Source organism: Rousettus aegyptiacus, unplaced genomic scaffold, assembly GCF_014176215.1.
Source record: "Rousettus aegyptiacus isolate mRouAeg1 unplaced genomic scaffold, mRouAeg1.p scaffold_m13_p_15, whole genome shotgun sequence".
Classification (NCBI taxonomy): Eukaryota; Metazoa; Chordata; class Mammalia; order Chiroptera; family Pteropodidae; genus Rousettus; species Rousettus aegyptiacus.
Window position 1 is genome coordinate 30518649 of NW_023416290.1, and position 14958 is coordinate 30533606.

The 14958-nt window shown below is 39.6% G+C and overlaps 1 protein-coding gene across 3 annotated transcripts in view; it reads left to right on the forward strand.

Moving 5' to 3' along the window:
- The window catches only part of PTDSS1 (phosphatidylserine synthase 1), a 60769-nt gene that overhangs the window by 29245 nt on the left and 16566 nt on the right, over positions 1–14958 (forward strand). For 2 of the 3 annotated variants that reach the window (XM_016125458.2, XM_016125459.2), the window contains exons 5-9: positions 116–274; positions 3774–3925; positions 6941–7082; positions 8551–8663; positions 11482–11547. In XM_016125458.2, coding sequence (XP_015980944.1) covers positions 116–274; positions 3774–3925; positions 6941–7082; positions 8551–8663; positions 11482–11547 — 632 coding nt within the window. The remainder of the gene's footprint in view (positions 1–115; positions 275–3773; positions 3926–6940; positions 7083–8550; positions 8664–11481; positions 11548–14958) is intronic. The other variant, XM_036232889.1, reaches the window with a different exon arrangement.

Here is a 14958-nt window from a genome sequence, read left to right on the forward strand (position 1 = left end):
TAAAATTTTTTTTATTGGGCAGTTGTCGAAGTTATGTCAGTTCCTATTATCAGAATCCTGAAAGGAAGTTGATTTTTATAGTATTGCTAATTATTTCCTTTTTTATTTTATACAGGAGTATGCCGTGAACTGCCATGTTATCACCTGGGAAAGGATTATCAGCCATTTTGATATATTTGCATTTGGGCATTTCTGGGGCTGGGCCATGAAGGCCTTATTGATCCGTAGTTATGGCCTCTGCTGGACCATCAGTATTACCTGGGAGTTAACTGAGGTAAGAAGACCAGGGGTCTGCAACCCCCGGACCACGGACTGGTACTGGTCCATGGCCTGTTAGGAACTGGGCTGCAGAGCAGGAGGTGAGCAGTGGGCCAGCAAGCGAAGCTTCATCTGTATTTGCAGCTGCTCCCCAGCACTAGCTAGCATCACCATATCAGGTTCACCTCAGATCATCAGGCATTAGATTCTCTTAGGGGCACCAGTCCCTGGTGCCAAAAAGTTTGGGGACTGCTGATCTACACCCTACAGTGTGGATAGTTTTTACGTAGGAAGAAGGTAGTCTGCCAGTTAACAATCAAGCAGTCCATTCTTCAGCCCCTATGATATAAAACTATTTAAACTGCCTCCTAGGAATATTTTACAGCTTTGTAAAATAACTTTGAAAAAAAATAACTCCTTGTTAACTTAAAGCCTTCTTCTATCTCACAAATCTCAAAGAGAAACAAATGAAATAAAGCTAAAGAATGAAGTTGAAATCCCAAGTGAGACAAATAAAGAGTAATGAGATCTGCTTAGAAGTAAATCAGTAGTTTACCTACTAACTAGTTTCCAGTTTGAGATAAATAGGATTGTTGCGTTAATTAATATCATGCGTCCATGATATTTTATAGCTAAAAAATGGATTCCAGATATAGCTCTAATAAATATCTCAGTAATTGAAAGTATTATCTCATTTAATGAATGAAAGGCATATTCTTGACTAACTATTAGCAGAATGAAATTTCAGGAACTAATTCATTTATTCATCAGTTACTATTCATTCCCAAAGAACAAAATTTGGCCATGGGCACAGTATATTTCTCTATACCAGTCATTATCCCTAACTTAGAGAAGCATGCCAGTTTGATAGGACTTCTATTAATGTGTCTCTCGCAGCCCTAGAGGTTAGAAATCCAAGTTCAGGGTGTCGGCAGGGTTGATTCCTTCTGACAGCTATGAGGGAGTCTGTTCCAGGCTTCTCTTTCAGCTTCTCATGGTTCGCTGGCAATCTTTGGCATTTCTTTGCTTGTAGATGCATCACCCCAATCTCTGCTTTTATCTTCATGTGGCGTTCTCCTTGTGTGCGTTCATATGTTCTTTTTAATGCCACCAGTCATATTGGATTAGGGACCCACCCTACCCCAGTGTGACCTCTTATCTAATTATGTGTGCAATGATTCTCTTTCCAAATAAGGTCATATTATGAGGTACTGAAGATGAGGACTTCAACATATAAATTTTGAGGTGACACAGTTCAGTCCATAACAGTGCCCAACACTATATATCATCCTAAATGCTCACCATAAATCAGAACAGGTAGAATATGTTCCCCACATACGCATGAAGGAACCAGAGCTCAGAAGCTTGCTTCATTAGGGGAGCCAGGATTGGATTCCAGATGCAGCCCATGTTCTTGCTCCCCCTCTGTGACTTACAAGTATCTTCGTAACCTGGCTGCAGTGTGACCTCATGCAAGGCACTTGGCCTTTTTCAACCTCCTCTGCTTCCTCATCCCTCACACTACACACTGCACCTACTGCACCGTGGTGTCCCATCATCCCCAAGGCGTCTTTCCCAAACACCTTGCAATCCATTTATCTCCCCACACCTTTCCTCCCACTAGAATCTAATCCACTGTCATCTCTTGCCTTAATTACTCATCTCCTTCCTCACACTGTGTTGACAAAGTGACCCTTTTCAGACCTCAACCCATCACATTTTTGTCCTACTGACTCTTTAGTGTTTGCCTATTACTCTTAAGGCAAAAACCCAAACTTTCAAACCAACCTACGATGCCTGATATTAACTGGCTCTGGACCATCTCCCCAGCCTCTCTGAGACCCCTCTCCACTTTGCTTTCTATGCTCCGGCCACCTTTGCTTTCTTTGTTTCAAAAGACCTGTGTCTTTTCCTCCCACAGAGCCCTCCCCCAAGCTGTTACACTTCTTCCTTGCTCCCTCCACTGGCTCCCTCCACTCCCTCCATGTTCGTACACCGGAAATAGAGCTCCTTGGCCTTTCTCCTTTGACATGCTCAGCATATTTAAGTACTTCATAGGTATCACTTTTCTGCTAAACATTATGCCTCAAGAAAGCAAAGCTCATATCTGCATAGTCCCAGATACTCTGCCTCACATGTAGCAGATAATTCTCAAATCCTCAGTGAAGGAATGAATGCAGCTCCCTCCAACTCCTCCCACTCGGGTGTCTCAAGGAACCTTCTCACCCCTAGAATCTAGTACTTTTCCAGTAAAGCTCCTCAGGCTGAAGTATATCCTCCACAGCCCACTCCCCTGCATACCTTTGTCTCAGCAAATGAATCATCAAATTCTGCTGAAGTTTTTCTCTTCCCTAATGTCAAGAATTAATGCTACGTTTCATGGCCGGGAACCTGGAACTGTGCCTGGCCCACCTAGGGTCAGGCTGCAGCCACAAGCCATCACATGCCATAGCTGTTTTGTATCCTCTCAGCAGCAGGCAAGTTAAGAAGGCAAAATCCTCGTATTGGTAATGTTTTACAGTCTATGAAATGCTTTCATGAATAGTTTAGTTTTCATTGTATTACTTAAGAAGTTTGTAATTATGGGGTCGCCTCTTTCCAGAGAACTCCCAGGCGATTTCTCTGTAATTTCAGACCTTAAAATGGGCCTTCACACAGTGTCCTGTTCTGGACATAGCTGATAAGCCCTTTGTTTCTTTCTGGAATGTCCTCATCTTCATCTGTCTCTTGAAACCAGTCATTTCTGTCCTTAATGATTCTACTCCAAGATGTCCTCCTTCCAGAAGCCTGTTCCAACTGCCTAATGAATGAATGAGTCTCTTATCCCCTACCCATCATGTTCCATTTATGTCACCATTGTCACAGCGTATCTTATTTTGTGGTCCTGGATAACCATCTGGCTCTGGCCCTTGAGATCAAGAACCTTGGTTTTATTTTGTCTTACCACTTTGCATATCATAGGCACCTAATAAAAGATTATCATTATTGTGAATTGGTTAGCTTGAGATTTTCTATTAAGCTATCAGTTTCTTACATTATGTCATCAAGATGTAACCTTTCTACTTTTACAATTTACTCAATGTTTTAACCAGATATCTGTGGAATATTTCTGAAATACACAGTTTGAATATCAAGCTGCTAATTTTGAATACTATGCCAGTGCTTTGCTGAAAGGCATGTAAACTTTTCTCATTTTCCCTTCCTGGGTCCTCGTCTTACTGTCATTAGCCAATGAAAGTCATCAGTAGTAGTATTTAAACAGGGGACATCATTTTTTTAAAGCCCTATGTCAGGAGAAGAGCTGTTTGGATTAGTACTATTTGCAAACCATCCACAATTTAAAAAACAAGAACCAGATTACAGACTCTGCTTTTTTTTCCCTACTACATTAGGAAAAACTGGTATGCCAACAGATTTTCCTAACACAATGTATTATTAAGAGGAAATTTATCTTTCCATGTCATATCCTTTTTTTTTTTTTTTTTAAAATAATCATCGTCTGTTGTGTTTCTCAGCTTTTCTTCATGCATCTTCTGCCCAATTTTGCTGAGTGCTGGTGGGATCAGGTCATTCTGGACATCCTGTTGTGCAACGGTGGTGGCATCTGGTTGGGCATGGTCGTTTGCCGGTTTTTAGAGATGAGGACGTACCACTGGGCAAGCTTCAAGTGAGTTGCATTCTTTCTGGACGTCAGTCACAGATTTTTCACGCTGTATATTTAACTGCTTTCGTAGCATGCAACTTCAGTACTGTCTTTGAAGGTACTGAAGTTGCATGCTACGAAAGCAGTTAAATAGAGTTTCGATTACTATATATTAGTAATTGAAACTCATAAGTGATTATAAACCTAATTTCAGGCATTCATGCAGAAAACGCTAAATCATTTAAGATGTTCTCCTTCCTTTTTATCCTGCATTCGGACTCCCATCACTGGATTAATTAGTCCCCTAGCCCCAGGTTAACCCCTCAAAACCTTCTCACACTACTGCTTGACTGACTGATCTTTTTAAAAATGTTCAATTCATCATTTCATTACCCTGTGATGGCTTCTCCTGGTCTTTAGGACCAAGTGTACATCTGTGGTCTCAGCAGGTAAGGTCCCTTTCTCCATGCCTTCTGGGGTACCCAAGGACCTGAGCCCGTGTACATACTCTTTACCTGGGTTTGACCTGTGTTCCCATGTGCCAGGCTGGCTGGTCCTCTTCCTTCATGACTCAGCTCACTTGTTACCTCCTCAAGTAGTTGTCTCTGATTCTAGTTTAAGTTGCATGTTCCTCCTCTGCCCCCATGGAGGACAGTGCACACCTCATCATTCTTTTAGCTGTCTCTCTGAACTTGTTTCTCAGTCTGACTGTGACAGGAACCATGCCACTGATTAAGGAGTTAAAAAACAATGGTAGCGATGGTGAAAGTAGCAGTTGTTTTTATGGTGTTTAAAACTTCATTTATTTATATAACAAAATGTGAGTATTTTCCACTGCTTAAATATTTTTCTAAAACCTGATTTTAAAGGGTTTCTTTGTATCCCAACATATGGATAAACCATAACCTATTTAATCAATTTCCTTTTATGAACATTTAGTTGTTTCAAAGTTTTCACCTTTATAAAGTCTAGAGTGAGTATTCTTGAACATCTATCTTTGTGTGTATCTAATTTTTTTGACAAATTCTTAGAGTAGAATATACCAATTTATATTCTCACCTATATACACCAATATGTATAAGTGTTCATTTCACTATATCTTTGAATTTTATTTTTAAAACTTTGTCAATTTTATTACACATAAAATTGTGTGAACTTGAATTTCTAGACTTTCTTTTGAAGTCTTTCTCTTTTATTAGTGTTTTTTATAAATTAAGCATATTTACATTTTGTCATAAATGTGACTTTATTTTCTATTTTGTCATTCCCTTCTAATTTTGTTTGTGGTAGGTTTGTTATATAAACTTTAAAATTTTTAAGTCTTTTGTTTAGTTAAGCATTAACTATATTTTATTCTAGTTTAATGGTACAGTCTTTTTATTATAAGTAACTTATTTAATCTAAAATTTATTTTGATATATGATGTGAGGGGGAGATTTCACAATATTTTTGCAATTGATTAACCAGTTTTCCCCATCCCTTTTATTAATAATTCTTTCCTTGACCGATGACTTGAAAACATACTTTTTAATATATTTAAGGCAATCTATAATGCAACAAAAACTGTGGCTGTGCTGGATACTGCCACAAGCAAGCTCTATGAACAGTATCTCATTTGAGCCATATATCAGTCCTAGGGGTAGATACTTTTATTCTCTTCATTTTAGGGATGATGATACTGAGACTTAGGTTTAGTAATTTGCCTTGGGACACACAGCTAGCAAGCAGTTAAGTCATGGCTCCTTAAACACAGCCAGGATGCTTCCCTATACTTTCATATATTTATGCTTCACATTCAACTTGAGAATTATTTTGTCAAGTTTCCAAAACACAAACCAAATTAATAAACAGAAAATCACATTGGTGCTTTTTTTTAAGTTGCGTTAAATGTACAAATGACTATAGATTAACTTAGGTTGAATCGACCTCTTAAGTATTCCTATTCTCAATCTGTATTTCTCTGTTCTCATCTTTCTCTACCTCTTTCCATGAAGCTTTGCCATTTTTTAAAATACAGGTCCTTCATAGTTCTTGTTTATTTGGGGGTGTCTCTATTTTTTGTTGTTTTGTTTCGAATATGCTTGCTGTGAGATTTTCTCACGCTGTGCTTGATGGGTAGGCAAGTGAATGAAGGAACAAACCTGGTTCCCTCCCATTCCCTGCCATTTTTCCCTAAAAGAATACAAAGCCTGACTTGTTTGCACTTGTGCTTTCAGCACTTAGCACAGTGTCTGAGACATACAGGTCCTTGATATAAGTCTTTGTTGAATTAAAGAATCTTTACTGGTTATTAAATGATGTTTACTTTGGGTTTCGTGACAGGGATAGAATATGCACACCCAGATGCGAGGCTTGCATGGTGAGCCTGCAACTACAAGTTGCTCTCTCTGAGCCTAAATGGTCTTATTTGTAATACATGTGCTGTTTGTGTTTCATGAGAGTATGAGGTTTTTAATTGAGTCGTTTCTAGGATTAAAACTAAGAAAGGTTAAAAATCACTGTCCAACAACCCATGCTGTTCACTTTTCTGAGGAATAAACAGAGTGAAGAAATGATGTGGGAGACCTCAAGAGTGTGTTCTCTATTTTATTAAAATGCCGTGACCCAGGAGGTGAACAGTGGGTGGGAATCTTACCCTTGCTGGCACCCTCCTCCTTCCTGGCCTGGTTCCAGATGGTTGTCTCTAATGCCTCTCAGCCTCTTTTGTTGCCAGTTCACAAATTAAGGCCTCTCCTGGCTCTGCAGCGACCTGACCTCTGTGCTTGTCATCCCTGAAATTCTCCATCAAGTAGGCTAATCTCAGTGCTTTGCCTGTGAATACCGTGACCATTGTTGGAGAGAGATGGTTCAAATAGAAAGGAATCTTTTTGTTCGGAGCATAGTCAATGCACAGGTTTTGTTTTTTGTTTGGTTTGGTTTGGTTTGGTTTGGTTTGGTTTGGTTTGGTTTGGTTTGGTTTGGTTTTTACCTGTCTTTGGTTTTTTTCCTTCCCCTTCCTTCTCTCATTGGATTTTCACTGGAGCTGTTCCTTTCTCACAGGGACATCCACACTACTACTGGGAAGATCAAAAGGGCCGTGCTGCAGTTCACGCCTGCTAGCTGGACCTATGTTCGATGGTTTGACCCCAAATCTTCATTTCAGAGAGTGGCTGGAATTTACCTTTTCATGATCATCTGGCAGGTATTTTTTTTCAGATACCCAGAATTAGGAAACAAACTAAAAACCATTCAGGAATTTAGAGGTAATACTAGTTGACATCACTTACCAGGTAAATGCTGTAGAAGGTATAATATTCTGCAGCTGACATATGGAATAATTTAACAAAATGATGTTATCACAACTAAGGTCTTGCTTTGTCATGAAGGCATTTTAAAACATGGATCTTTGAATTACAAATAAGAAACAGATTAAAATTTGGATTTGTTCAGAAGCTCATGGTCAGCATCCATTACCCAGTGAAATAGGCGCTGGATTGCTTTTTAGAATGACCATTTTCAGAACCAGAGGAACAAATGCAGGCTTTTACTTATGTTCCATATTTAACATTTGATTCTTAAAATTGTGCCTCAGCTGTTATCATTTTGGGTTACTTATAAAGAGCTAAATAAAGAAGCCCTCTGCTACCTGTGGGAATTGGCACACCGAGGGACATAGGTCCCACAGAGTAGTGTCAGCAAGCAGACCATGACTTGATTAAGGTCATTCAGACAGCCAAGGGTCTTGGAAAAGGATTGACAAACATCTCTGTTTTCTAGAGTCAGCCTTTTTTATTGATCCTCCAATCCCCAAGTTATTTGTTTCACAGCTTTAGAAGACTAGCTGAGGGAAACAGCTTTTACTGGAAGGGTCTTTCAGAATCATCAGAAATTATATTTTGAACACATTTACACAAGATACTCCCAACATAAAGGAAAAAATCAGCATGTGTCACTTATAAGATGAAGGATTCTTGTCTACACATGGAGAATAATAATGTCCATCTCAATAAATGGAGTTTATGACTGCAGAAGTATATGTGAGTAGTCACCATAGTCTGGGGAAGTCAGTATGTATAAAAATAGGAGTGTTAATGGGTTGGGATTAAGTTGTACCTTATCAGGGCAGTGTCGGGGAAGGTGTAGGTTTTCTTCTATTACAGGAACTGAGGAAGCATTTGGGTTTGTTCAGGAGAGAGCAGTGTGCTCCTAGAATGGCAGCATTCCCCAGAGTACCCCTTTCCTGGGTATAAGTGTTATACTGTGAGCAGCTTTCCATATGTGGTGCTAATTAGTGGACCATTTTTTATTCTTCATCCTTGAAGTCAGTGTTTTGAGAAAAGACGTGTTTTATGTCACTGAAACGAACATTCTGGTCTATATGATATGTTCCCAGATCAGTGACCTTTTCTAGTCTCTGCCCCTTGCTTAATCTTTAGGGGAAATGTCAGATCCGGGCCCTGGGCATCGAGCACGTTCCTGCCAAAGTCTGTTTTGTAGGACTCAAATGTGATGAATTGCACCTGGGTGAGATGTGGAGCAGCCTTTCATACCCACTTTTACGACCTGCCTTTTGTCAAGGCTTTGCTCAGTCCCAGGCAAATGAGTCCATAGTCATCTCTCAGCGACGTATCTCAAGCTTTCTCTGTAACTAATACCTCTTTCTTTTTCAGCTGACTGAGTTGAATACCTTCTTCTTGAAACATATCTTTGTGTTTCAAGCCAGTCATCCATTAAGTTGGTGTAGAATTCTCTTTATTGGTGGCATCACGGCTCCCACTGTGAGGTAATTCTGTATAAGTCTGACTGTCATTGAGCAGGTTAACCTGCTTTGTATTCTCCTGTTTAGTATAAGGGAAGTCACATAGACTAGCATATTTTTCATGAAAGTATCATATTAAAGAATTTTACATCCATAATATAAGGAAAATGTTTTGCTCTCAGACCTCAGTAACATGGAATAATAAATACCACACCATTATTTTCGAACCCATTTAACAGTCTACACTGCTGTTGTTTTTTCCTGTAACTTCCTACTAAAAAAAAAACAGATGAGTAACCAGTGGTGCTGAGGCTTTTTTAAAATGAGATTATTAAAAAATAAAAAATGTTTTCTTAGTGGATCTGGAGTCATAAATGATGTTATTTATAGAATGAGACTTTATTAGCTTTTTAAGAGCCAGTTAATTTTTTTTTTTAAATGTCCTTCCTGTAGTCCTCCAGGACAACTGAGGTAGTAAGCTTGGATGTTCATGCCGTTGTTCCCCTGGAGTCACGTAGGGTCCTCGAGATAAGGCATTGTTTGGAGACAGTCCCTCACATAGACTGATCTCAGTACAACATTTTTATTCATTTCAGTTTTTTCAATTTAGAAATGGCATTTAGGGTTTTAAACTAATACGGAATACTGGCATTGACCAGTAGAAGCACCCAAAGATCTCTGCACAGTTGGTACAAATACAAACTAAGCAGTTAAAAGAGTTAGCTTTTCAGAAACTGTAGGGTAACATATCATTTTTAATGTGCTCGCAAACTACACAAGTAGAGGCCTCACTTGCCAAGGAGAATAGGTGTTTTCCTGGGTCAAACATACCCCTCACTCCTAGCCAGCACCTCTTGTCCTCATCCGTTATTATAAATATATTTGTAATATAAGATCTGAGGATATATAGAGAGGTGTGTGTGTGTGTGTGTGTCCCCAAATACTGGATTGAATGAACCAAAGAAGACACAGCTGAGTCTTGTGGAGTTAGGACCAAAATTCCATTTCTTTTTATTTTGAACCAAACAGGAAAGTAATGGTCAGTAAGCCAGCAGCCCTTTGACTCTTACAGACCAGTGGTTATTGAAGTCATTATCCCATAAATACTGTTTTTTCTTGGTGGGTTGGAGCCTCTCTCCTTTAGTTAAAATTTAATTATATTTTACACACAGTTATTTTCAGGAAAGATTAGCAGCAGTTTCTTTATAAAATTAGAAACAATCAAGAAAGTGAGAAAAGAAATGTCATAAAACAGAATAGCAAATCACATCTGATTTATCATGAAATTTCAGTATTTTTAAACATTTTAAAACAAAAACTGAGACTCAAAATCCAGTGTTTTAACTTTTTGAGAGCTCCTCAAAATATTTGCCAAGTGCTATGGATTGTCACGATTTTTTGGGGTTTAAAAATTAGCCACTTTCTGTGTTCTTAACATTACTTGAGGCAGTTCCTGTGTAAGAAGATGCTTTAACAAGCTAATTGGAAAGGTGGAAGTGCTCTAATGGGTTTTAGCACAGCTATTCCAGTAAGCAAACAGCAGCTCCTAAATGAAGAGAAAGATTATGGGCTTCAGGATAAATCATACACAACACGTCTCCATTTCCTTCCTTTTTGGTTAGACTTTCATACTAATCTGCTTTGAGAAAATATTTCAACAAACTTTCTTTTAATCTGATAAGGGGATGGATACATTAGAGGGTAAAGTAGCTGAATTGGTAAAAGCAAATTAGGTAATGAAAATGAAATTAGAGGAAAACTTCACTTCTTTATAGCCAGAATTCTTCATTGGGGTTTTGGGGTGAGGTGATAGTTCATGGATAAGCTTTAGATATCCGTGAATATCCTGAAATTTAATGCAAAGTTTTGTCTACATGTTTTAAATATGTCTTTACCATAGTTTTCATCAAATCCTCAGTGGAGACTTTGGCCCCAAAAAGATGATGAATTCCTGGTCCAGATGCTGTTTTTGAAGGGTTGAGTTTCGGGGTGATTGTGAGACTAAGCCTGCACCGTCCTATATGGCAGCCACTTACCACATGTGGCCATGAGTGCTGGAAATGTGGCCAGTCCATGCTGAAATGTGCTATAATGTAACATATACATCGGATTTAAAAGACTTAGTACAATAACAATATAAAATACTTCTTTATAATGTTTTCACTATGTTGGGTTAAATAACATATATTACGAAAATGATTCATTTGTTCCTTTTTACTTTTTTAAGATGGCAACTGGAAAATTTTAAATTGCTTGTATTATATTTTTGTCAGATGGGTGCTGCTCTAAGCCTTTCAACTATACATCATTGCCTCTTTTTTCTAATCTTGTCAGTAACATCCAAAGTCATTGATATTCCGTGACAGTGAGGTACAGACAGGGTTGGTCCCATTCCAGTTTCTGAGAGCCAAACAATGAGTGTATTTCTTGCCTGATTACAAATACAACCTTTTTTACTATAGAGAGCCAGAGGAGACAGTTAATGACAGTGCCAATGACCCTTGGGATTCATGTCCACAGAGGGAAACTGAAGCACGCACCTGAGGTTGCTTAGACTCGAGGCTTTGGGGGTCTGTTCCTGAATTAAGAGTACCTTTGCTGATAATCTGGCTGTTTAAACCATGCCCTGCTCCCTCCAGCTCAGGCCAGACTTCTAACCCCTCACGGGAGTGTTACAACAGGCCCCGGCTTCCTGGCCCTGGACTAGACCTAGACCAGGCAGCTCAAGTATGCGGAGCAAGACGGGACATTTCTTATACTCACTCAGTGACAGCAGTTTAATTCCATGTTGACTTGTTGGTCTCCCAGCAGCACTCAGTGAGTTCCACCTTTGTCCTTTCAGGCAGTACTACGCTTACCTCACTGACACGCAGTGCAAACGTGTGGGAACACAGTGCTGGGTGTTTGGGTGAGTACTCTGTTATTATGGAAGTTTAAGAACCACTTACACCTCTAAGTTTCTTTGGTTATTTTTTGACCCTATATTAAGTGCCTTTCAGTACAATTGTCCAATGAAGTCTTGCCGATGTTTTTATATGTCCTCCATTTTTAACATTACTTTTTCTGATTTAAATTTAGAATAATTGGAAAATTGTAGAAAGAAGGTTTAGAAACGAATTTTTTTTTAAGAAATAGGAAATCAAGAGATTTTTATGAAATAAATTAGAAAACGAATTGTTCAAATTCTTTTGAATTTGATGATGAGTTTGGGACATCATCTTATGATGGACTTACCCACATTTCATGTTACTTTCACATCAAAAAATCCTGCAAAACAGCTGCTTGCTATATACCGAGGTATAATTTTATTGTCCCAAAGAGAACTAGCACATTGCCACATGGTCACAATTTATTGTCTTTTTATGGATACAAATGCTATATCTGAATTTACTATTATTTAAGTGATGAAAGAGACCATGGGTTATCTAATTTACAACCCCCCCCCCCCACACACACACACACATATGAAATATGAGACCATCTTCAGTATTTCAGGTAGGTGGTTCTTCTGCTTAAAACACCATCAACATTTTACCATGCCATTGAGCAACTAAAGTTGCAGAGACGTTCAGCAGATCTGTATACGAAATTCAGGGCCTTGGGTAGCTTAGATTCAAGACCCAATCTAGGTTCTGAATTGAGTGTGACAGTATATAGAAATTTGATAAAAACTCATAATAGGATAAAAATTACTACTTTCAACAGATCTTTAAACAAAATCACTTTTCCAATTAAAGATTAATACATATACGTTGATAAACAATTCAGAAAAGAAACTAAAGCTCACTTAAATCAGTCAGTTAGAGGTAATTGCTATTAACATTGCAGTGTCATTCCTTTCAAACATTTGTGTGTGTGTCTGTGTCCAGCACCCATTCCAGATTTTGAGGGTTTTATTCAAGTTAGATTTAGAAAGGTCCCCCTTTGCCTAAAGACAAAGGGCCATTGTCATTTGTTTCTCAGAAATTCTGTCACCGAAGCTGATTTTTTTTTGCCTAAAGAGATTTCAGCTTAAAGGATGATAAGATGGATTAGATTTCTGCCATTTAGTGATCTGGCAGAAGAAAGAATTTACACATCTACCAGGTTTCTAACATACTGAGCAAAGGCCATGTGAAGAAGACATGATTGTGGAGTTCTGGAAGGGAGAGAGGTGGAGACTTTCTTCTTGTCTTATTGTCTCGTCCAAGGAGGCAGTGATTTTCCTGCGTTTGAGCTCTGTTCTTTCCACTCACATTTTTCTTTTTATATTTAAAAGTCCTTGGCAAGGTTTTATTCTACTGCGGAGTGGATATACTTTTTACAGAACTATCTATTTACCTGTTGAGGAAAAGGAGATGCAGATCAGAGGTAGTGTTACAGTAAAGTTTCTTTCTAATCAGGCAGCCAAAAAAATCCCATGGAAGGAGAAATGGCAAAGATAAACTGGATCACAGTGGCAGAAAACACTGCTACAGAAAGTTGTGTCTTGTTGAAAGGTGATAAAATAAATTTCGAAGGTGAGATCATTTGGCTAATTTAGTATGTTTTATTGAGAATTGAAATCTTCTAGTAAAGTGATATCAAAATTAATCAATCTTGAGAACTAGTGGGCCATGCTGAAAAATAATAGATCTCTCTCCATAAACCACACACAGTGGATCTTCTGGGTTCATGAATCAGAGCTGCCTCTGCACTGCTGTTATCAATCAGTGAGGATGACACAGGAGGCCAGAGCCTCTGGTCTAGTCTCTTGAGCATTTGCCCTGAGGGGACCACCATCTCCCTCTTCTGCCCCATCTCTCCCCTGCCTCCCTGTTGCCCTCATTTTGTCTTTTTCCATCTATCAAAACAGCAAACATTTTAATTTCTGACTTTCTTTAATAACTAGTAGCCGATTTACAGCTTTCTTTTCACCAACTTTGGATTAATTTTAGGCTTTAGCCAGGTATGGAGATGTGAGGGAACAGAGTAGGAGTGTCCCAAGAAGTGACATTCAAAGTTTGCCTTTGAAGACTTTAGAGAGGGGAGGAGGAAGGTCAAACAGGACCTCCAGAGGCTTCTTTCCCACAGTTCCACATCTTTTCCTCCTGAAGAGAGCACTTTTCTGTAAATGTCACACCCTCAAAAAGTTTGTATTAATTACTAACTGATATAACTAAATATAGACTTACAGTGGGGTCTCCTACAGTTGTGCCAGAGATCTGAGCTTTTAAGACTTTTATGCTTCAGTGTGCTGTGCCCAGCACAGTTAGGTCTCTGTCCAGCTAGGGAATGGGGCCCGCCAGGGAGAGGGCAGCAGTGTGAAAAAATCGGCTTCTTCTCTGTTTAGAAAGACACATTCTGTTACCTCAGCTCTGTGGGAATATGGGAACCAGGCAGATGCAAACAGATTCCCCTCAGGTGTGTGCTTTTATCATCTTCAATTTCGTCTTCCTCCCACTCCACTCTTGTTTTAATTGAGTTTGTTTACCTAAATGAGCCTGGCTTATAAGGAAAGCTATTTGATTACTTGGTCCTGGGAGGAAGGCGTCCAAGCTCCAGCTTTAACATGAGTGAGCAGTCACTTTCTCTTCCCGAAGTTCCTGGGTTGGTCTTTCAGGGATCAGGTGAGCATAAACTGTGCCTGGAGGCCACCTCACTATCAGAACTGCCCCTCACCCTCTGAGTTTCCTGGCCACAGGTCACTCCAACCGTACTGGTGTCCCCATCACAAAGTGTTTGGGCCTCTACTGCTAACTTGTTCTCTCCCAGCTCAGCTCCACACCAGCAAGATCCCTCTCCATCCTTGCCTCTCCTGCCTCCCCACAGTGTCTGCTGTCTCACAGCTGTTCTCTTCCTTCGGCAACAGCTGCCCTGGTTTTCCTCCTACTTTTCTGTTTCTTCTCAGTTTCCTCTGGTGGCTTCCTATTCCATCCCCCTATCCCTCCCACAGTGTCTGAAATTGTACCATTCTTCCAGGCTCTCTCTCTCCCTCTCTTTTTTTTTTTTTTTTTTAAGGATAGAAACAGCGCTGTAGCACAAGGTCCTTCCAGGATGAGGGAATGTGCTGAGGGAAACAGATAACTGTTAGTGGTGTCATCTAACTCTTGACCCTTCCTGTCACTACCAGGTCCCCACCATCTTCCTGTTGACCTTCGTTTCACAGCCTCTCTCACCCGTCCTCACCTTCTCTCTGGGCTGCTCCTGTCTCTCTTTCAGACCCTGGGCCCCACACTGTTATGGTGGCTTTATAACCAGTTTCCCTTTCCCAGAACCTTCCCCTTCATCCTGTCCTCAGGACTGCTCCCTCTTTACTCTGGTTCTCCCTGCTCCCTTGCTTGGAAACCTCCCTGACAGC